The 21,441-nt window shown below is 50.5% G+C and overlaps 3 protein-coding genes and 1 long non-coding RNA gene across 4 annotated transcripts; 2 read left to right on the top strand and 2 right to left on the bottom strand.

Annotated features, from left to right (window-relative positions):
- The first annotated feature begins 2,819 nt into the window (after window positions 1-2,819).
- LRRC52 (leucine rich repeat containing 52) lies at window positions 2,820-6,232 on the top strand. The gene is made up of 2 exons (XM_065842454.2): window positions 2,820-3,444; window positions 5,958-6,232. The coding sequence occupies exons 1-2, from the start codon at window positions 2,820-2,822 to the stop codon at window positions 6,230-6,232; spliced, it is 900 nt and encodes a 299-aa protein (XP_065698526.2).
- Window positions 4,804-8,242, bottom strand: LOC139828265 (uncharacterized). Its single transcript, XR_011739679.1, has 2 exons — window positions 8,059-8,242; window positions 4,804-7,212 (listed from the first exon to the last, which is right to left on the bottom strand). It is a non-coding gene; the product is annotated as an uncharacterized lncRNA (long non-coding RNA).
- MGST3 (microsomal glutathione S-transferase 3) lies at window positions 7,488-13,311 on the top strand. The gene is made up of 6 exons (XM_065842453.2): window positions 7,488-7,632; window positions 9,827-9,950; window positions 11,048-11,121; window positions 11,736-11,793; window positions 12,874-12,946; window positions 13,096-13,311. The coding sequence occupies exons 2-6, from the start codon at window positions 9,834-9,836 to the stop codon at window positions 13,221-13,223; spliced, it is 450 nt and encodes a 149-aa protein (XP_065698525.2). The 5' UTR covers window positions 7,488-7,632; window positions 9,827-9,833; the 3' UTR covers window positions 13,224-13,311.
- A 211-nt stretch (window positions 13,312-13,522) lies between these two features.
- ALDH9A1 (aldehyde dehydrogenase 9 family member A1) lies at window positions 13,523-21,326 on the bottom strand. The gene is made up of 11 exons (XM_065842581.2): window positions 21,072-21,326; window positions 20,386-20,531; window positions 19,146-19,275; window positions 18,686-18,820; window positions 17,987-18,183; window positions 17,059-17,199; window positions 16,332-16,520; window positions 15,212-15,299; window positions 14,697-14,838; window positions 14,040-14,152; window positions 13,523-13,929 (listed from the first exon to the last, which is right to left on the bottom strand). Exons 1-11 carry the CDS (start codon window positions 21,250-21,252, stop codon window positions 13,835-13,837), a joined length of 1,557 nt encoding a protein of 518 aa, XP_065698653.1. The 5' UTR covers window positions 21,253-21,326; the 3' UTR covers window positions 13,523-13,834.
- Between the last annotated feature and the right edge of the window lie 115 nt (window positions 21,327-21,441).

Below are 21,441 nucleotides of genomic sequence, written 5' to 3'. Positions count from 1 at the left end.
TGGTTGGTACTTCAGGGTTTACAGACTATCCTGACACCTGCCTCAGTTTACATACAATACCCTTCCCATTATCAATCTATTTAAAATATGGATTCCTGGTACTTTGGCTACCCTTCCCCCTAAATTAACTTGTAAATACAGGTATCAGTATGCATAAAGGTATCAGTATATATTCCAGGAAGAGATTGTGTTTTACATTAAGGATTCATAGTCTCTTGGTCCTCCACCCTGCTGGGGTCAGGCACCAGGTCCTCAGTTATGTAAAAACAACAGTTCTTCATTAAATGTTCCTTACACAAACTTTCAGGAGTCTTTCCTCTCTGATAACCATTCGCTGTGGAGTCTGTATTTTAGAACTGCGGCAGCGAACTTTCAGGCAAGGCCTTATGACCATACACAGAGCAGGCTTTCAGGAGACAAGTGTATGGGGATATAGCGGAAGATTTGGCGAGGAGGTTAGTCAAATGTAAATACGCTCAAGTGACTTGCACCTGTCTGTAGAAAAAGCACATACATCACACTAATTTTTTTACTGACCTTGTGTGCTTGATGAGTAGAACCTCTGTGTTAGATAACACAGGCCTGCGAGAAACTCTGGGCACCTTATCACTATGTCTGAGGTTCCTGCTTTGTTGTGAGAAAGAGCGGGAGGCTGCGCCTGCCTGAAGCCTTGAAATACAGGCAAGCTCAGCAGGCCCAACGATCTTCCAGCAGGGCTGAACTGACCAGCGCCTGCGTCCCTGCTGGTGTCACCTCTGCCTGGGAGCTCAGGTGTGGCTTCGGAGATCCCCCAGTAGAGAGGTAACTAAAACAAAACTTCTCTTTGCAAATGCATCCGTGGCCTCTGGCTCTTCTTGCGATGTGCCTGCGTATGTGTACACAACAAGATTCTCAGAAAATCAAAAATTTACTGGAGTAGAATAGCAGAACGCTGGCTCAAGCTGGGTACCTGCGCAGAGGTCTGCCCGAGCATAGAAAACTACAGACTTTTATATCTTTACAGACCATTCACATCAAGATCCAGTCCAATAGCAAAATTTCCTTTGCTCCCCATTGGACCCTTTTTCTCTGACTCCACGAGGGCCTTTGTTTTGTTCAGTTGTAGACACTGTTTTGGGTCCATATCCTTGAAGGTGCCATTTTGTCTGGATAAATTCTTTCTTCTTAGTGAAGTGCAAAAATAAGCCCTGCTTTCCAGATGTCTGTGATATCTCTGTGTTAGCCTTGGATCATTGTTTTCCCAGTCAGTCCTATTTTTTCCAGCAAAATGCAAGCTAGACTTTACCTTGCAGGCGTTTAGTGTAGTCTGCAGTTACTTTTGGTAAATACAAGTAGGACCTTACAGCTTAAAACTGGGGGGGGAGGAGGTGAGTGCATCCATCTTGGGGGGAGAGCGAAGGCCAGGGAGTGCGGGATCCTGCGTGAAAATGCCCCTTCAGACACGAGTGCGGTGTGTTTGCTATAACAATTATTGAAATAACATCTTCTTTAACCTCTTAGTCCAGGCTCATATCTGTAAAATCTATCATCAATGGCTAATAAAGAGGGGCTCTGCACTCCTTCCTCAACACGATCTCTGCCTCTGTGTGCATCTTTGTCTGCGTCCCAGTGCGGGTCGTTCCTCATCACCGCAAAGTCCCTGAACAATATCAGAGTCACAGAATAGTTAGGCTTGGAAGGGACCTCTGGAGATCATCTAGTCCCCCTTGGCTGCCTTGTCCTATGTCCTGCAAGGAGACAAAGCCTCTCCAGTGCAGCACTGTGCTAACAATGAGATCAGCCTGGGCCATATGGAGATATATGGCTTTGACTATGATTACACATTAGCACAGTATTCTAATTGACTACACTCTAGGATTTTCAACACGGCCAGAGATATCCTCATAGAACAATTCAAGTATCCAGAAGGGCTTTGAAAGTATGACTACATTCCAGGGTTTGCCTTATGCGGACTCCACTATGATGTACAAGAGTCTTTTGATGAAGATTGATGCTTTCCATTTGGTCCAGCTGTGGACAGCATATAGAGGTCTCCAAACAGTGCCTGATGAAGACATAATTGAACTCTACGGTGGTACGCAGCACATCCCCCTGTACCAGATGAGTGAATTCTATGGCAAAGGTCCTTCACTTAAGCAGTTTATGGACATTCTTTCTCTTCCTGAAATGACACTGCTCTCTTCAGTCACTGATTACTTCATAACTCATGGCATTGAGTTTGACCAGCTGCATCTTTACAAGGATATATCTGATGCAATTAAAAATGTACATGTGAAAGGAGTGATGTGCAAATGGATTGAAAAAGATCTGGAACAGTGTATTCTGCATGGGGATGAAATCTATGCTGTGCTAAATCACCTGGTGAACCACAAGAAGAAACTCCTCCTCTTCTGCTTAACCAGTACGAGTGACCACCTCTTGCATTTTTACACCATTTGTGACAAAATTTGCACCGTTCACACCTGCTCTGTGCATTTTGGGTGCTCACACCCCATGCACAACCTTCCCTGCACCTCCACCCAGCCGAGAGCAACACCACGTGAGGCCAAGGCACCGTGCCCAAAGCCAGGCAGCTTTTGCAAGCCGTTGACATCACCCAGGTGTCACCTGGCACCCAGCGCGACATGGAGATGCTGCAGCCACCATTCCGCACTTGCCGTTGTACAATCTGGGCTCAGTTTCCAGCTGGGCGCACTGCCAAGGAGTCAGGTGAGACTCGGACACAAAGTGCTTCTTGACAGCCCGGCAGCCTCCTCGGCATGGCCGTGACAGTAATGCGGCTTCCATAGGGCTGCTGGCAGCCGGGAAGGTGTTGGACGATGTCTCCTTCAGGTAGACCACGGCCCCTGAGCCTCATGTTTCTTCTGGGGATGGGGATGGCGTCGGAGAGGACCAACTGCCCGAGCAGGTGTAGCTGTCAGTACCTGGAGGTGAACTGCACAGGACAACAGCTGCAGGAGTTCCCTGCAGCCATCCCGCTGGACACCAGGCAGCTGATTCTGGCGGCGAACAACGTCTCGTACCTGCCAGCTGTAGAACTGAGCTTCTTGTCTGATTTGGTCTACCTGGACTGCAGGAAGAACCTCTTGGGGGATGACCTGGATTTTGCTTTCATTGGTGTGGCCAAGCTGGTCTATCTGGACCTCAGCTTCAACAACCTCACACAAGTCACCTTCAACACCTTCTCATACCTCCTCAGCCTGGTGGTGCTGAAGATCTCAGACAATCCCAACCTTGTGGCCATCGAGAAGGATGCTTTCGCCAACAACACCTGGCTGAGGCACCTGGATGTGAGCCGGACGGGCTTAACATTCCTGGACACCAGCACTGTCCGGGATCTGCCCAACCTGAGGTTTCTGGGGCTCAGTGACAACCTGTGGCACTGCAACTGTTCCTTTTTGGACTTCATCACCTGGATGACAGAGAGCAACGTTCATTTCCCAGGTGAGGGCTGTGCGAAAGGACCTCTCTCCTCCCTACTCCTGCAGATCTGTGTAGAACGGAGAGGGCCTTCTGTTCTCTTTCCCAAAACTGTGCTGATGCATGTTGGCTGTGGGGCCCATCTTCTGGTGTTGCACAGAACACGGATGGGAGCAGCTGGGTTCCACCCACCCTCACACTTACTCTCATCCTCAGGACAGTCAGGGAAGCGTAGCCTGTAGTGAGGATATTGCAGCTCTGAAACACCTTGCTCCAGCCTCAGGAGGTGTCCCTGTGCCCACAGCCCCCTGCGGCTGCAGCACCAAGAACAAGGAGCCCAACGTGGCTCTGGGGAGATCTGCGCTGGGAAAGCTGCTGCTGCTCTGAATTTCCTGCCTTGTCTCCATCTGCTCTGATCGTTTGGTGCTGCTGCAGCACCAGCATGTCTGTAATGATCAGCTAACCCCCTTCTCTCTATGCAAATGCTCTCCTGCCTCTGTTTTGACCTGCTTGGGGCAGCCTCTCCAGGCCTGAGCCCTCTGCCGTTTTGTCAGTGTCCCCATCACCTCCAACACCTCCCACCGGCCTCTTCCCGCACAACCTGCTGGCAGGCAGACCTCATTCCTGCAGCCTCTACAGCAGTCCTGCTCAGTGCTGAAAACAAACCTGGGTTGCAAGCCAGGCAGCTCCTCTTCTGCTCTCATCTCTCACTGACGGGGGCTCCAGGAAAAGTTTGGGTAGTGAGTAAGCCAGCGAGAGTTTAGCTGATGACTTCTGTGGGGCTGTGATCACACCCTGCTCTCCCCCGAACCATTTCCATACATGAAGATTGTACATAGTGAGCTTTTCCTTAAGAGCAGAGCAGCTGTTGTGCTCGGACACATAAAAAATTACAAATCCTGCAACTTCCAGCCATTATGGTGCTCCTCAGCCCTCAGAGCAGGTACATTTGACTGATTTTCTGTGTCAGACTGTGACCTAATGCGCAGAAATTGGCAAAAGACCTTTGCTGTTCCCATGGGAGCTCTGGTTTGGGTCCCAGCTGATGTTTCATGGTCTAAGTGAAACAGAATATTAGCTGTGCTCAGAAAAGCAGCCGTATCCTTAGGGCTGGGAGGCTCCATATGTTCCCACTCTTCTGCCAGCACCCCAGAGCAAATTTGCTCTAAGTTTTCCAAGACAAGAAATGCAATGCAGGTGAGTGCTGAGTCCCACAGGCTGCAGCAGCATATTGGATATCCAGGAATTCTTTCCTTACAGCACATTGGATCCCCAAATCAGCTGTTTCCCATGATATTGAGAGATTCTAGAACTGGCCCATGGACACTGAGTGTTCATGAGGCAGGGTAATCACCAGCTCCCTTTCCCAGAAAAGCACTGGTCCCAGGGGCAAAGGTTTATTTTGCAGCTGCAGCACATGAACGTGATTTTCCAAACTGAAAAGGAACACAGCACAGCACATACTAATCAAGGAAGTTTGGTGTCCATCAAAGAAGAAAGGGGCACAAAAGAGCCCAGAGGAGAAAAGGGAAGGGCAAATGGGAGCTGGTGTTAGGACAGAACCGAATTAAGGGCATCTCTGTGTCTTGTTAGATGTAGTAGCTCCCTAGAGGCAGTAAAGATTTTTATTTTCCTCATAGATGTTACAAGCAGTACTGTTCTTAGCAGTAACATTGGATTTAACACACTGAACCCTGGAACAAGAGAATAAATCTCACTGCGGGCAATTTGAGAGTGCAGGAGTAGGAAAGGAAGGGGCAGCAAAGTCCAGGGGTATGAGTGTGGCTCCCTGCACCATGCTCTGGAAAACAGGAAAGCCAAAGAAACCAGGGAGGCTGTGGAGCTGCTCTGCTTCCCTGCTGTGTTGGGCTTTGCTGTGTCCTGGAGGGATGCCCACAGGAGAGAGTTATACTTGGGATGATGAGATATCGCCATGAGCAACCACTGCAGTTATATCACTCAGTAATATATCATATAATGTAAGGTAATATAATAAAAATCCCCTGTATCTTGGTCCTCTCCCCTGCTGCCTTTCCGTGAGGCCTATCCATCCAGTGCATGAAGTTGTGACCAGCCTGTGTCTGGCACTGTAACTGTGCCTGGTCCAAGGAGTTCAAAACCTGCAGGAAAAGGAGAGAACAGTGCCGCTACAGACACCAAAAGGAGACGGTGCTTTTTACCACACTCAGCCTTTGCTACCTTCAGAGGGAAAAGCCAGCATCTGTTTTGTCGTGGCATATATTACAATACAACAGGGTATAGTCATCATTTCAGTAGAACTGAATCATTGACGAGTTTCCTTTTCCTGTCTCACAGGGCAGGTGAGGCTGTGCCTAACTGCAAAGCACTCCCATTGCCAAACTTGACTCCCTGGCAAGGGTTTGCCTGTCTGATTTTACCTAAGCCTAAAGGAGAGGGGTGTGAAGTCCGTAGACATTTTTCAGGAGTCTAGCAAACTCCTCCATCATTTTTATAGCAGGACTCCTGCTAACTAATGCTTAATAAAGAGAGTCTAGCTTCTGTTTATCCCCCTGCAGATGGCGACAACATCACCTGCTACACCCCAGCAGGGCTGCGAGCCCTGAAAATACCTGCAGTGGAGGCACAGCTCGACTTCAGCTGCCTGACCAAACTGTACAAGCAAGACTACATCTTTCTGTGCCTCATTGGCTTCTGCATATTCTTTGCTGGCACTGTGGCAGCCTGGCTGGCCGGGGTCTGTGCTGTCATCTATGAAGTCCACACTGTGAAGGGGGAAGAGGAGAAGGAGGAAGAGAACGAGGAGGAGGAGGAGGAAGACACAGTCACTTAGGATCAGCCCTACAAATGCTTCTGGACTCTCATCGTGGGAACTAAAAGCAAGCCCTTCCTGCCTGATTTCCCACATGATGTCCTGCTCTAGATGCTATTTTTTTGAAGCGAAAATAAACTGCAATAGAAGAAAAAGTCTCTGTGCTCCAGTTTCACTCACTGTGCTACCTCCACTTGTCTTCTTCCACTGGGACTCAGGACACTGGCAAAATATTCATCTGGGGGGGGCTGGCATAAGAGGTGTGCACAGTGCCAGGTATTTATGCTCCTGCTTTATGAGACCACAGAAAATCAGGGCCATAGGGTCAGACTTGAAGAGGTATGACCCGGGGCATGGGAAAAGCCCCAGCACTCTGCTGTAGCCAAGGGGTTCACCCAGCCCTTTCTGGCCAGAGAGCCCAGCAGAGCTTCTTGGGTACAGCCCACATAGTTCACTGGAGCCCCAGAGTGTGCCAGGTGCACCTTGTCCCCCACCCCCCACTTCAAAAGCACCAGAACTTTCTGCAACGCAGGGAATCCAAGAGCCTTCTGCTGTCAACAGGCAGGTACGTAAGCAAAGAGATTAAACCCAAGACTCCTAGGGGCCTGGGATCCCTCTGGGTCTTGCTTTCTTCCCCATTACACTGGTGACAGCAAAAGACACCATCTGTCCCCTTACAACTTCCTGTAACTCAGCTGGTTTGTGAACATTGACAGAACTGGAAAGTCCAGCTCCAGTTCTGCATCACATATCCCTAAAACTGGGGGGGGTTAAAATGTGAAAAATGTTGCTTACACACACTCCAACTATTCTTGGAAATGGCATGTGCTTTGGTGCCAGAGTCCTGGGGCTGCATATACAAACTAGAATAAAGGGAGATGTGAATAAGATCCTTCATCTCACTAACGCTGGTAACCGCCAAGAGAAGTATCTGCTTACATGACCGAGTACAGCAGCTCCACGTGTGAAACAGCGGCTTGTGCATCCGATACTAGCAGGGCCTGCCGCAACAAAAGGGAAAAGTGGGAGAAGATTTCAGCAAGCATAGTACAAATTAGTGCTGTCCTAGAGACGTTAAACTGTAGGCTGTGAATCAAAGCTGCAATCTTCGTGTAATTGCTATGACAAAAATGGTTAAGAGTGGACACGGCGGTGCGCTTTGCTAAGGATATATATGTGCTGGGACACGTATGGAGAGCTACCGGGTAGGACAGACACACCCTGTGCAACCCTCCGGCCGTCCTGGAACACACCATTTTGGCAAACCCCGCTGCAGATCTAGAAAGATCCGTGCCAAACCCGTGTTCCAGAACACCGCCCGTCCCCGGCCGCCGGGCCCCGCCTGCGGGCGGTGCCGCGGGCAGAGCCGGCCCCGCTCCCGCTCTCGCTCCGCTCTGTGCTGGGCTGCGCCGCACCGGACGGTGAGTGCGGGCCGGGGACCCCCGGCTGGCCCCCCGGGGCCGGGGAGGGGGCACGGGCGGAGCGGATGCATGCTTGTGCTGATTATCCTGATGATAACGAAAATACAACGAGCGCGGTCACCCTCCTCCTTGACTTCCCGTTTATCCCTCTGACTGCGAGAAAGCGCCTGTAGGACGAGTTCAGGCCGAGTCTGGCCCCGCGGGGAGTTCTGCCGCTGCGGCTGAGCTTGCCCGCTCGCCTGGTGACAGAGGGGACAAAAGACTCCCTTGGCTTGAAACCCTGAGCTTGTATCTGGTAGCTCAAGATACCAGCCACGGTGCTAGAGACGTTCTATTCCCTAAAAATTCCCTGCACAAGGAGACTTAATCGGCTTTGCTGATTCATAATAACTGTAGCATTAGGGCAGACTTGGTAAGAACCCTTACTCTGGAGCAAAAGCGCCCCGTGCAGCTCTTTTCTCCCAATCTGTGCTGTGTCATGCTCCGCAATCTCTTCGCTGTGTAAATCCGGCTTGAAACATTGCTGCGTGGAAGATACAAATCCAGCCATGTGCGGAGTGCGGGTGCTTGTCAGCAAAGCCCTCGCAGCTGCAGACAAAGGTTGCAGAAACGCACTGGCCACCAGAATCCGGAAGCAGCTGCACAGCATCCGGTCCGAGAGAGACCCAGAGTCCTTGGGCTCCAGAGTGATAGAGCAAAGGCTTACGGTAGAGTTTTATACCAGTAGCCTAAGAGTAGGAGCTTTGTAATACACCTGGCTTAATGTGACTGAACTGTGCTCTTTGCTGCCCCAGGTTATAGCTTGTTATCGTGAGGATAAAATGCTTTGTCCTTGCTGACAGGTGGGGTTCTCCACCCACCTTATAATTTAAAGAGGGAAATGTGACCATCAGCTTGCTCTATGCACCAGGAATGTGTTGTATTTTCAGTGTTTCATCTGTCAGGCACTAACCTCTGTTACACGTGGGTGTAGCTGCCGTTTCTACTTTACTTGAGATTTTCAATGTTCTTACTTAAAATTGTTCACCAAACTTCACATGGACAAAGCCAGGTGATGTCTTCACCTTGCTCCGTCAATAATAATCCCTTGCAAATGAGAAATAAAAGGCTGTGGTCCCTGAAGATCCCTTGCGAGAGATGCTGCTGCAATAGGAAGGCTGTTTGCACTGGTTCTGTGAGGTGGCCCGTTTTCCCCCCACTGACAGATTGTGTTGGTGGGACGGTGCAGGGCACACACCAAAACCTTGCTATATTGTGGAGGCACCAGATGGGGAGAGGCATCAGCTGGGGTCTGGTTTGCAGAGGGAGTCGGCTCAGTGGTGGTGAGAGGTCTCTGGGATGTGTCATGCAGCGCCATCTTGGCTGTTGCAGATAGCAAACCTCTGAGGTTTGGGATTGTGCAAGAGGACCAGTGTCAAATCGCAAGGGCCCTTGTCCTCACTTGCAGGTTGTGAGGCAGCATGGCAGAGCCTGCTGGATGCACCTTCTGCCCCGTGCTTTTGTCTCAGGCCTGTGCAAGGAAGCCAGAACCGTTGAATACAAACCACGCAGGCCCCGGTGTCCCCTGGCCAGCAGACTTGCTGGTGCTGGCGTTGGTAGGTGCCAGCAGCCACATGTCACTGACTTGTGACTCTGAGAGGGTTCCTTGAAGCTGCAGCATTGCTTGTCTTGCCAGTGCCTTTTTGCTGAAAAGGTTTGGTCGTTATTGCAGTTGTTGTGGTGGTTTTTATTGCTATTTTATGTAAGGATGATGTTAGCAGTTCAAACTAACTGTCACATAGCCCAGCTCCTTTCAGCTTTGGGTATTTCTGAGACAGTTCTAGGTTGTCTGTATTATAATTCCCAGTTTACCTCTCATTCCCAGAGCTTGCCCAGTTTCCCCTTGAGTATATGAAAACTGGCTGCACTCAGAGCACCTCTCAGCAGGGAGTTCCACAGGTCTGCTTCCTCCTGCATGAAAAAAAAAGTCAAAACAATCTCTTTTGGTTTCTTTTGAATCTATTTCCTGACTTCATTGGTGGTTCTGAGTTCTGGTGTTGGAAGTGGCTGTGAACACTCAGTTTCTGTCTACCCCTCCCGTGCTTGGAGGGCTTGGGTCCGTGCCCAGCAACTCTTCCACACACATCTGCATGGGGTGAGCTGCCACCTCTCCAGTCGGACCCCGAAATAGTAACGGGCTCTCTGTTTCTGACAGCACCGAGATGGCTGTTCTCTCCAAGGAGTATGGCTACGTCATCCTGACGGGGGCTGCCAGCTTTGTCCTGGTCACACACCTCGCGGTCAACGTGGCCAAGGCCCGCAAGAAGTACAACGTGGATGTAAGTGCTCAGGCTGAGGGAGCGGGAGGATCAGAGCAGTTCTGTAGGGGATGTTGCAGATGAGCTAGGTGACACCTTGCTTATTTTTGGGTGAACTGCTGACAGTTCCTGCCCCACACATGTTCACAGAAGGGATGGAGCTGGTGTTCTGGCTCTCCAGATTGGAGCAGACGGCACAACAGAGCTCAGGGTTTGGCACATTGGGCAGCTGGCACCGAGCTGAGATGGCTGAAAGCTTTGAGCTCGGAAACTGTGATAAGCAAGAAACCACACAGCCCTTTTTCCTGCAGAGAAGGCCGATGCAGTGCTGGGGACAAAGGGCAGTGGCACATAAGTGACAGGAGGGTTTCTCAAGCTCAGAGGGAACACGTGAGCCCTATCACAAGCCATCTTTCAAAGTGACCTTCCCTCGCATCTGTTGAGGAGCCCATGAGCTGGGCAGGGCTGTAGGCTTGGCGGGGGTGGCCAGTCCTGCCTGTGAGTCAGAGCAAAGGTTCCTGTGCCACCCCAAATGCAAACATTCCTTTGCTCCTTTCCCACTCAGGGAAGTGGCAAAAAGGGGTGTGCTGCAGGCCCCGGGTGCCTGTTGGGGTCACCCCACTCCTACTACATGAAGTCAGGATGCACAGAGATTTCGGGCTGGGAGAAGCTCAGCTCTGCAGCAGTGAGGAGGGCAGCATCCTCCCAGCCTCTTCTGGCTGATGTCCACTGCCAGCTCCCCAGAGGAGACATGGGACACATCCTCAGTAATGCTGCTTTGCTCTCGCAGCCAGAGAGATGGGATTTAAACAGGGAGGTCACAAAGCACCTGGCTATCTTCTTTTCAAAGCAGGGCCACCTCCATGGTAGTCACGTTGCTCAGGGAGTTCAGGAACTGACCTAGGGCAAGCGGCAATTTCAACAAAGCAGCTGTGGGTCACAGGGCAGGAGATGGGCTCTGACTCGTCAATGTGAATCAGCCTTGCAAGCACTGCTGCAGCTTGGGGTTCTGTGGGGAGAGGTGCTGCAGGGCACGCTCCTCGCTGCTGGAAAACGCCAGGCTCCCCAGCTCAAACCACACTTGTTCACCTGCTGCTGCTGATCTATTTTTTTGGCAGTATCCAACCATGTACAGCACAGACCCTGAAAACGGGCGTATATTCAACTGCATCCAGCGTGCACACCAGAACACGTGAGTACTGCCTGTGAATGCAGACCTTGAAAGCTTGCTGCTGCCACATGCTTGGGTTCAGGCTCAATGCTTGAGGAAAACACGTGGCCATGTAACGTTTACAGTGAGGCCATGTGCTGGCTCCTTACCATACCTTAAACCATGAGATGGGGCTGTGAAGAAGCCTCTTCTTCCTTCCCCATTGCCCAGCTCTTTGTCTCCATGGGTGGATCTTAAGACACTGGAAGCCTTGTTTCCAGAAGAGTCTGTCTGGGGCTGCTGATCTGTTGTGCTGCCCAGATCTCCCTGGGGAGAGGCATTAAGTCCACCCAGCTACAACAGCACATCAGAGTGGTGTTGGGAACAACTCCTCCTGGGTTAGTTAGCATTAGTATGTAGCATCTAGCAGTGGCTTAAAAGACAAAACAAAGCAGGTGGCCGTGGAGAGGGGCACACAGTGTGATGTCCCTGAGTCTATGTGTGCTCAGATTCCCTCTTCCCTCCATCTCTGACCACAGCACCAAGCACAGAGACCCATAACAGTCAGACCCCAGCAGGGGATGCTCACAGCTTCTGCAGTTTCCTCTCTGTAAGTAACTCCAGCTCAAACATAACCTCCTTGCTTTTATATTCAGATTGGAAATTTACCCCGCGTTCCTGTTCTTCTTAGGCACCAGTGGACTGTTCCACCCGGTAAGTGATGCTGCGTTGCAGGCCTGTGGGACTCAACTCTGCTCTTACTCATTGACTTAGGGAGGGCAGGGGGCAGCAGGCCAAGCTAGCCCACCTGGAAGCCAAGTTGGCTAGCAGCAGACTGCTTCACAGCTGTGTCCCTTTTGAAAATGTACTTGGGGAAGGTCTTGTACAGGGGATCCACAAGTATTTAATAAAGGCATTACTCCTGCTTCAGCTTTAGACCCCTTTAGGGTGCCTTGTTGGATAAACTGAAGCATTTGCAGCCTCCACACCATGAGTGGGAAGGGTCCCACCAACCCTGCCTGGTTCTTTCAAGCCCTGTACGGTCCTGTTAGACAGGAACCATTTCCCCTGCTTCTAAGCACGCTTTCATGAGGAGTTTATCAGCTAAGAATAGATGGGGAACCTGGTGATCTTCCCACTCACTTCCACCACCAAAGGAGGTGTGCAAAGGATCAAAAAAAGCCTGGAGTAATTTTAACTGAAAGATGTAGGCAACTCACAAGGACACAGGTGTGTGGGGAGGCCAAAATCAGTAGCTCGCTCTTTGCCACCAATGGAAAAATCGGGTCCTTACTGAATATTCCTTTTCAGAGGGAAGGAAGCATAAGCAAATCTGGCAAACTGGAGCAATGTTGCAGGAAGCTCTAAATTAAGAGGCAAGGTGGAAGTTTGTAACACGTTGAAGAAGAAAATCTGTACACCAGCTGGAGGCAGTGCAGAGGGGCCTGGGGCAACAGCTGCCTCCAGGATCCTTGCACTTGCTTTGTTCACTAATTGGACAGTGGCTGAATGAGATTCAGCATCTGCTTGCTGTATGACTTAACAATTCCTTGCTTGGCAAGAGCTGTGCTACAAAACAGCAAAGCTCTGCAGCACATGGCATCCTGAAAATGGCTCCTCCTGTACAAAACTCACCCCAGGATGCTGCATGAGTCACCGACTCCCCAGTGTCCTTGCACAGGCAGGACCCGTGCCGCAGTTGGTGGTTGCTTCTCTGAAGCAGGGCTGCTCTAACAGCTAAGCGCACAAAGCAGCAAGTCACCAAAACCTTTAATGCTTCTCCTTTCTCTCTAGCGGATTGCCACAGGGCTGGGCATCACTTGGATCCTTGGGAGAATCCTCTATGCCCATGGCTACTATACAGGAGGTAGGTCTGTACCCTGCAGCACTCACAGTAGCACAGACTGAGGGCAGGTATTTGGGATTTGTCCCTAGTTCATGCTTCCTCTAATTTTCAGGATGCAGTAGTCCTTCAGCAATGGGCTGCTGACCTGACAAAACATGTTTTTTCTCCAGATCCAAAAAACCGAAGGAGAGGGGCCATGGGTTCCGCTGCACTGATTGGGCTGGTGGGCACAAGCGTGTATTCGGCTTGTCAGCACCTTGGCTGGATCTACCATCAGAGTGGCTGCCGGCGAAACTAAAGGAGTTTGTGTTTGTTTTCTTTTAGAACACATCATTTCCTTGTTCTGTTTTCTCCACATTCAATAAAATGAAGTTGTTGATTCTGTATTTTCATTCTGAAGTTAGAGGGTTTTCTTAAGAAGCTTTGCAGAATGCTACAAGTGTGGTTTTGTAGGACTACGGAATCCTGCCCTGCAGGCTGAGATGCCTGAGCTTTTATGATTTTAGTGACTGAAAAGCCATCTTGCAACCTGTTTAACCCACACAGCAGCAGCCCTATTTCTGCACCCCTCAATTCATGTCACTCTGAGATAAGATGTTCCAAACAGAGTTAGTGTTTATTTGCTAAAAAAAGATGTAGGCAAACATAATAATGAAGCAACAACTTTAAAAGAACAGTAGGCCTGTAGCAAGGAAGTCTCAAGACTCCTCAAGTTTCAAGAGAGGCAGCGCTCTATCCTATGCTTGAGCTTGCTGCCACTCTAGTTGTGCTCCCTACTCTGCTGCTCCAGCTACACTCCCCTCCCAGGCACTTTGAATTTTAGAGCACGTTATTGCTGTGCAAATGATCCACATGTCTGGCTGACAGGAAAGAACTGGCTTGTGGTTCCTTGAGCAGGCCCCAGAGCCACTAAAACACAGATTCCACATCACCCATCTCCACGCAGACAGTCTTCAGCTGCGAGTAGTACTCCATGGCTGCACGCCCATTCTCTCTGCCGAATCCTGCAGGGACAAGTCAGAAGTGAGAACACAGGCCCAGGCAGTGCCACGCACCACTCGTGCCCTCTGGAACTGTCATGTAGTCCTACCAGGGAGGATCAAACGGAGCTCACCTGATGCCTTGTATCCTCCGAAAGGCAGCTCCACGGGGCTGATGTTGTAGTTGTTAATGAAGCACATCCCAGCCTTGAGAGCAGCTACTACCCTGTGAGCCTTCTGGATATCCCTGCAGGAAAAGGGCAGTTCAGCTGGATGCCTTCCCATTCATCCTCTGCCAGCTGACATCCCACCAGAGAAAGGCCAGCAGGTCACAATGGTTTTTGGAGCCTGACCTGCCATACTCTGTGTCTGCCTGCTCAAAGGATGTAGCACTTATTCCCAAGGACACTCAAAACCGCATTTGATTTGAGAGGGCAGGACAAGGACATGAGGCTGCGGCAAGCAGCCAGCAGCCATCTTTGCGTGCTTACAGCAGCACGGCAGGCTCCTGGTGCACGTCTCCTGGAGATGCAGGAAGGCAGACAGCAAGCCAAGCACAGGCTGGAAGGAGTCTGAAGGACAGCCGGGCCCACCTAACCCCTCAGGAAAAACTAGGAGGAGTTGTGCAGTCATGTACAAAGTTCCCTCTTGGCTATTCCTTGCTCCAGCTTGCCTGGAAGAAGATATTGATGCCCATGCCAGGCACGGCAAGAGGAGCATCAAGCTGCTGCAGTATTTCCCTCCTCCCCTCCCTAGACCACTTTCACAGCAGCCATGTTACCCAGTCATACCTTGTGAAGACGCCACCTGCCAGGCCAAATCTGGTGTTGTTGGCTCTCTCCACAACCTCCTCCTCTGTGTCAAAGGGCAGAATGGACATGACAGGCCCGAAGATCTCTTCCTTCACACACGTCATGTCATCCCTGCAGTTCCCTGGAAGCATGGCAGAGCTCATGTGCTTCAGGAGGAAGAGGGAGCAGAACAGCCTGTGCATTCAGCAACCCACGCAGCTTCCAAGACAGCACTCAGCACTGCACAGCCCCCACATCCCGCCTAGCAGAGGAGCAAGTCCCACCGTGCATCTCAAGGCAGCAAAGGCACTAACTGCCCATGTCCATCAGACCCTCCAACAGCAGAGACTTCTCTGAATGCAGTTCTGCGTCCCTCAGCTCTCTAATGCACCCATACACCTGTCCACACTGTGGATGCACACAGAGACAGGTTACACTGAACACAGCTTCCTACAGAAAAAACTCAGCAACATCCATATAGAAGACGGCAGTACCATGAACGGGAAGGATCGTACCTAACACACAAGGTCGCATGTAGTAGCCATTTTTCAGCTTCGGATCGTCTGGTACATACAGGTCCCCTCCACAGAGCACCTCTGCCCCCTGAAAAAGAGCCAAGCAGAGGGTGGGCAGGTGCGTCTAGGGACATCTGCCCCTCTGCTGCAGCTCTGGCTGGACAAAACTCCCTGCTGGGTTTGCAGTCCTATCAGAAAAAAACATGCCTGGTGTCTCTGCATGTCAGGACTGCTGGTAGAGCATCACTCACACATCAGGTCCAGGGGGTGAGACCCATTGTCAAAGTCCAAACAATGCTGCTTTGGGGTGCAGGTGCCACAGGAGCCACTGTAGGTTGGAGAAGCAGCTACAACTAGGAGCAGATCCTCAGCATCACATTAACTTCTACATCTTCACATTGTGTGATTTCCCTCATTAGCAAGTCAATCACTTCCTTAGCAAATCACCTGGTGAGAAACACCTACCTCCACAAAACACCCCACTGCAGCGATGGGGATCTCTCATTCCTCACATCTCCTTCCACATGTCTTTTCCAACTTCCAAAACCTCGTCTAGCCCTCCTGGTTTTCCCTCAGTTCCCCTTCTACAGCCCATCCCAAATAGGCTACAAGCTGCTCATATACCTAGTGCTGGCATTTAAAACACTTTTACACTAAAACCTGGAGAAAAAAAAATCCTGGGTAGATCTTATTGTTCTTACAGAGACTGTTTCCAGCTGCCTGTAAATTTGGCCTCTGATCCTTAGAAAGCTCTTTCTGCAACCAACAAAACTGGAACCAAAATGAGAAAACAGACAAGTGTGCAAGGTGTCACCACAACTTTTAAGAGAGATACCAGCTCAAATGTATGAATTCTCCTATTTTAAACACTGCCATGCTGGGTATTTCACAACCTCTAAAACTTCGCAACATGAGGATATGCAAAGCCACATCACCTTCAATGCTGATTTAGAGACATGCACTGGGTCACCTATCAAGTGCACCTATCAAATAATTCAACCACAACATAAAAACCAGCTTCACTGGGAAAGCATGGGGCAAGAATAAAGCTGCCAGTCTGTTTGTCTAATGAGAGAGACAGACATTTCAGGGCAGGCATAAGGCAGCATCACAATCTCACCTGCTCCTTCGCCTGCTTGATAAAGCCTTGGACACGATCCAGGTGAGGCCGGTTGATGAGGGCTCCCATCCGTGTGTCTTCCAGAAGCGGGTCTCCAATTTTAATTTTCTGGGTGCGTTTCACCACCTCCTTTGTGAAGACATCCAGTATCTTCCTCTCCACAAACACCCGCGTGCCATTGCAGCACACCTGGGATACAGGACAGGCTGCTCAGAATAAGACACACAGCACTCTGCAGTCCTTCCCTGCTTGGGTGCTGCTAGGGAGGCTCTCCAAAAAGCCCCTGCACAGCTGCTAGAACACGTCACTTGTCCCAGGGGACAAAGACAACCAGATTTACCCCTCTGCTCCCAGCTGCACTGAACAGTCTGTGCTGGACATAGTGGTACTGATGCCACCAGGTGGCAAAAACGCATCAAGTCACCAGCAGGAGAGAACTTGAGCAGCCTTTCCAGTTCCCAGAGATGACCCCAGTAAACCAATTATAGCAACAGGATTACACAAAACCTGCAGCACGTGTGGAGATCCCAAATTTGGGATGAACAGAGCCCCACAGGGCTGTGGCTCAGTGCACTGGACTGGAACCTGCTGCCCCAGGGAAAAGGGTGACGAGACGGGAGCTTCAGAGCACCCCTTACCATGCAAGGTCCCAGGCTGGCTCTGCCACCCAGTTCTCAAACTGCCCCACCACAATGGGGCCGATCGCTCCTGCCCCACAGACACACACCTCACCCTGCGTGAGGAAGTTGGCCATGAGGGCTCCATTCACAGCATTCTCCAAGGTACAGTCCGAAAATATTATAAGGGGGGATTTGCCCCCCAGCTCCAGGGTGACTGGTTTGATCCCTTTAGCTGCCATCTCCATGATCTGAGGGAAACAAGGAGAGAAGACACAAGTGGCCCACTGGTAAATGGGAGGCTGGCAGAGGGCGGTAAGATACACCCAAGGGGAGAGCCCCCACAGGGCCCTTCACCAGTAACAGAAGCAGTATGAAGGGCAAGCTGGTTTTCCTAGTGTGTTTAGTTCAGACTGGGACAGTCTCAGAGGGTCTGTTTTCTTAAAAAATAAAAGCAACAAAACCTAAGGAGTCATTTGCAGGAAGCCGTAACTGCATCTGTGTCACTGCACCCCACAGGTACACACATGCAAGGGGCAACAATTCCCCTCTTTCAAATCAGAGTTTATTTTTAAAAGTCTTTTTAGGGACTTGCAACTTTTTGAAGAATAAATTGAGGGTGAGAAATTCACAGAAACTAATCTCCTGCTTAAAAACAGTGGCTCACATGCCACTAAGCAGAACTATTATCACCAGAAACACACATTTTCCCAGTGCTGCTCTGATTTACATACCCTCCCTCCCACAAAGATTTTTGGCAGCTCTGAGACTTCACTTGTTTAGTCCCTGGTTGCAGTGAAGATGAAAAACTGCTCCTCTGAAAGGACTGAGTGCCCAAGCTCATGCCCAGCAGGCTACCTGGAGCCCCAGTATAACTCTGGACATGCAAACTGTTTGCTCAGACCCACAAATGCCAACTTGCACCCCGTCTTTACAAGCCTCATGCACAAAAGCTCAAGGAGGCGTCAACATCCGCGGCACGTGAGGAAGGCTGGCACTACAGATCCCTCACGTCCCCGAGCGCAAAGGTGCCTTTACCTTGATGCCAGTTGGCACGCTGCCAGTGAAAGAGATTTTGGCCACATCTGGGTGATGACAGAGGAACTGGCCTGTGGCCACTCCACCCTGCACCACGTTGAAGAGCCCCTTGGGCACACCAGCCTCCGTGAAGATCTCTGCCAACCTCACCACCGAGATGGGGGTGAAGGGAGAGGGCTTGTAGACCATCGCATTACCTAGGGGAACCCAGACAGAGGCAAGGTGCAGTTAACACCCAAACTGCTTTAGAAAAAGCAAACAAACAAAACAACAACAAACAAAAAAACCCCACCCCACACAATGGATTTGTCTCAACAGATCCCAGAAGATTCCCCCAACAGAGGGGGAAACAGTTTCAGCTGCAACCAGGGAAAGGGAGGAACTGCACCTTCCTGCTGGGAAGGGCTGGGGGAGCTGGGGCTGCTGGTCCTGCGCTGCAGACACTCCCAGAGATGTTCCTCATCTGGTAGAAAGCCAAGCAATCAGCCTGCTTCCTGATGCATTCCCTGCCTCTCTTAACTTCCGCTGTGTTCCCACTTCCATTTCCTTTCCCTTCCTGCCACAGTAACAGCCTGAAGTTTCTGCCAGTCCTTCAACACCTCCTTCAAGGTAATCCTAGACTTCTTCCCCCCAAATGACTCTCCCCTACAGAATCATTTGGCTTCAAAGAGAAACTCGCGTGGGCAGAGTCTCCATTACCACAAGCCAAGGCCGGGGCAGCCTTCCAGCAGGCAGTCTGGAACGGGTAATTCCAAGCTCCAATCCCAGCACACACCCCAAGGGGCTCTCTACGAGTGTATCCAAAGGATCCCCCAGGAAGTTGGATGTGTTCACCTGCAAAAAAAAAAAGGCAGCAGTCAGAATGTAGAGGAGAGCAAAGCCCCTCCCTGTCTTATTAGAGCATCAAGGGCCAGATCTCACTTTGACTGGGAACAGAGACACACTGCTTCTACCCCAGCAAGCTCACAGAAAGTAAGTGCACACAGAGCATGGCAGCGTTAGGTAGAGATCTCTGAAAACCCTTCCAGGATCTTCAGAAAAAGGAACAGTCCATCTCTTAGAGAAATCAGCAGCAAAGATGATCTCATGCCATGGAAGTTATCAGGGAGCGCAAGCGGCAGGACAGAGAATAAAGAGCAAACTCTGGTAATGTTCTCACCAGCTAGAGATCCTGCCAGTCCTGCATAATACTCCAGGCACTGCCAGCATATGTCAATGTCCACTCTGGCTTCAAAGATGGATTTCCCATTGTTGATGGTTTCCAAGGTGGCAATTTCTTCTCTCTGCTCCTGTGAGAGGTGCAGGACAGTGACGACGTGTTAGAGAATCCTGTAGTAGAACTCTACATGGAGACAGCTGCTTCCCAAGCACACAAGTCCCAAACAAGGCTCTGCCATCAGTAAGCAGGGCTCTGCCGTAAGAAATAGCCATCTCCAACAGGTACAGTCCCAGTAGCTATTTTTCCATTTCCCAGTGGCAACTGATCACAGGGGAATGTCAAACAGTCAGTCGCTGGCGTTCACTACTAGTCCAGTCTTGCTTAACATTCCTGTTTTTATCTAAGATGAGCAAACTTGAACCCAGAAGCCGGCTGGTAAACGATTAAAATTCACAGAACTAAACTGGGAGGAAAAGCAAACAGCAAGTTCAAAATGAAATGAGAGGACTTGGTGAAGGACGGACAAAACAACGCAGCTGGGAAGCATCCTTTAACAGACTATCTCCCAGGCAGAAATATTACCCTGCTGTGCAAGGCTGGCAGAAGCTTGGCAGCATATATAAACACTGGGGAAAGGTCTGGTTTCTTACAAATCTGTTCCTCAACAGGGTTTAACTTTGATGTCCAAGAACATGCTATCTCACAAAGTGGTTAGTGATTAAAACTAGCTTGTTTGTATAATCTCTCTCTCTCCCACATGTATTATCTAGTGTCTTATCTGGTATCTAAGATAAAAACCAGTATTCTCACTTTTTTTTATTGCTACAGCAAGACACAGTCCAGTCATGTGACAACAGTGTCCAACAAGCTGAAAGTTCAGCAATGTGACAGTTATGCAATTTCAGCTTTGAAATTATGTGCAGCAAAGCATCATCTTTGGACTTGTGAAAAGAATTACGAGCCCTGCAGGATCTCAACTGCATGGCTTCAGTTTTACATCTTCTAACAGAATTAAGCAGAGGAGATACACACTGGCCTCAATTAAAGTGATAAGAACAAAGCCCTGTCCAAAGCAACCTACTGTTTCTTCTGATCAAAGGTGGGTTTTAACTCCTGCATTCCTCCTGGAGCTCTGGAAATCCTGCCATGAGCCCCCAGCAACCACATTTTTAACCCATAAGAAAGCTGAGAGACAGAACCAACCTCTCTCCAAAAGCGGGGGTGAGCTCCCACAACATACCCGAATAATTCTGGCAGCCTCCAGCAGCACCCTGCTCCGCTCCATGCCAGACATCTGACTCCATACTTTAAAGGCAGCTTTTGCACTCTGCACAGCCAGATCCACCTCCTTCTCCCCAGAGCAGAGCAGCTTGCTTATCACACGACCTGGGCACATTTTAAACGGGAAATAAATGAGAATCTCAGAAAAGGGAGCACAAAAGAACACGGTTTGTCTTGCATCATACCCTAAAGACTTGAGTCCAGCCACCTATACCAGGCTATGGAACTTGACACTGTGGTTCCCACTCATTTGCAATTGGCTTTAGAAGAGGTGCTGCAATTCGGCTGGTCTAATTAAAAAGATCTGTCGTTCTCCACAGTCTTGCTCTAGTTACTAATTAGCTCCAACTGTTACAAAATGCCTCCGTTTTCCACTGCAGTGTGTTGTACTTTTACCACTAGCTCCAGGAGCCTGTTACACACTCCTCGTCATAGTTAAACGCTCTCCTTCTTAAGTTCTGCCAAAACTGAGGTATCTCAAAATAAATACGAAGAAATGTTTAAATCGTGTCCTTTGCCAAGATATGGGGCACCGCTGGATGGTTTTGACTGAGAGTCAGAACTGATTTCTTACAGATCTCAAGGAAGCACCTCGGGGTACCCCCCACCTCAGCACGGCCTCAACCCCCCGCCCCGAGCGGGTACCTGTGGCCGGTTCGTACACGTTCTCCGTCGGGCCGCCATCCACGGGCTGAACGCGGGCGCCCGCCCGGTAGTTGAGGGGCTGGTCGGTGGTGAAGGTGCCGGTAGCGCTGCTCATGGCGAGGCTGGGGCGGAGGGCGCAGAGTCGGGGCAGGAGGTTCGGCAGCTGGCCGCGCAGCAGCATGTGCCGTGCCGGCGGAGGGAAGTGATGACAGCCCGTACCCCGCGGGGACTCCGCCGCCAGGCGCCGCCTCCACCGGGGACTCGAACCTCAGGACCGCGGGCCCCACCCCGCGCCCAGGCTCCCCCTGGCGGCTCGGAGGTACCGAACAGTAGCGGACTGCACGGAACCCTCCCAAAGCCATTAAGGTGC

This window comes from Patagioenas fasciata, chromosome 6 (assembly GCF_037038585.1).
Source record: "Patagioenas fasciata isolate bPatFas1 chromosome 6, bPatFas1.hap1, whole genome shotgun sequence".
NCBI classification, from domain to species: Eukaryota; Metazoa; Chordata; class Aves; order Columbiformes; family Columbidae; genus Patagioenas; species Patagioenas fasciata.
This window is presented reverse-complemented; position numbering and strand designations above follow the sequence as displayed.

What these genes read in the sequence shown, in the direction of transcription:
- LRRC52 (XM_065842454.2), top strand. Translation starts at nt 2,820, where the DNA reads ATGTCTCCTTCAGGTAGACCACGGCCCCTGAGCCTCATGTTTCTTCTG. An exon ending in GAGCAACGTTCATTTCCCAG is followed by an intron (nt 3,445 to 5,957) that starts GTGAGGGCTGTG and finishes ATCCCCCTGCAG; the next exon opens with ATGGCGACAACATCACCTGC.
- MGST3 (XM_065842453.2), top strand. Translation starts at nt 9,834, where the DNA reads ATGGCTGTTCTCTCCAAGGAGTATGGCTACGTCATCCTGACGGGGGCT. An exon ending in CCAGTGGACTGTTCCACCCG is followed by an intron (nt 11,794 to 12,873) that starts GTAAGTGATGCT and finishes CTTTCTCTCTAG; the next exon opens with CGGATTGCCACAGGGCTGGG. An exon ending in CCATGGCTACTATACAGGAG is followed by an intron (nt 12,947 to 13,095) that starts GTAGGTCTGTAC and finishes TTTTTTCTCCAG; the next exon opens with ATCCAAAAAACCGAAGGAGA.
- ALDH9A1 (XM_065842581.2), bottom strand. Translation starts at nt 21,252, where the DNA reads ATGCTGCTGCGCGGCCAGCTGCCGAACCTCCTGCCCCGACTCTGCGCC. An exon ending in GCGTGCCAACTGGCATCAAG is followed by an intron (nt 17,200 to 17,986) that starts GTAAAGGCACCT and finishes TGTTTCCCTCAG; the next exon opens with ATCATGGAGATGGCAGCTAA. An exon ending in ACTTCCTCACGCAGGGTGAG is followed by an intron (nt 16,521 to 17,058) that starts GTGTGTGTCTGT and finishes CCTGTATCCCAG; the next exon opens with GTGTGCTGCAATGGCACGCG.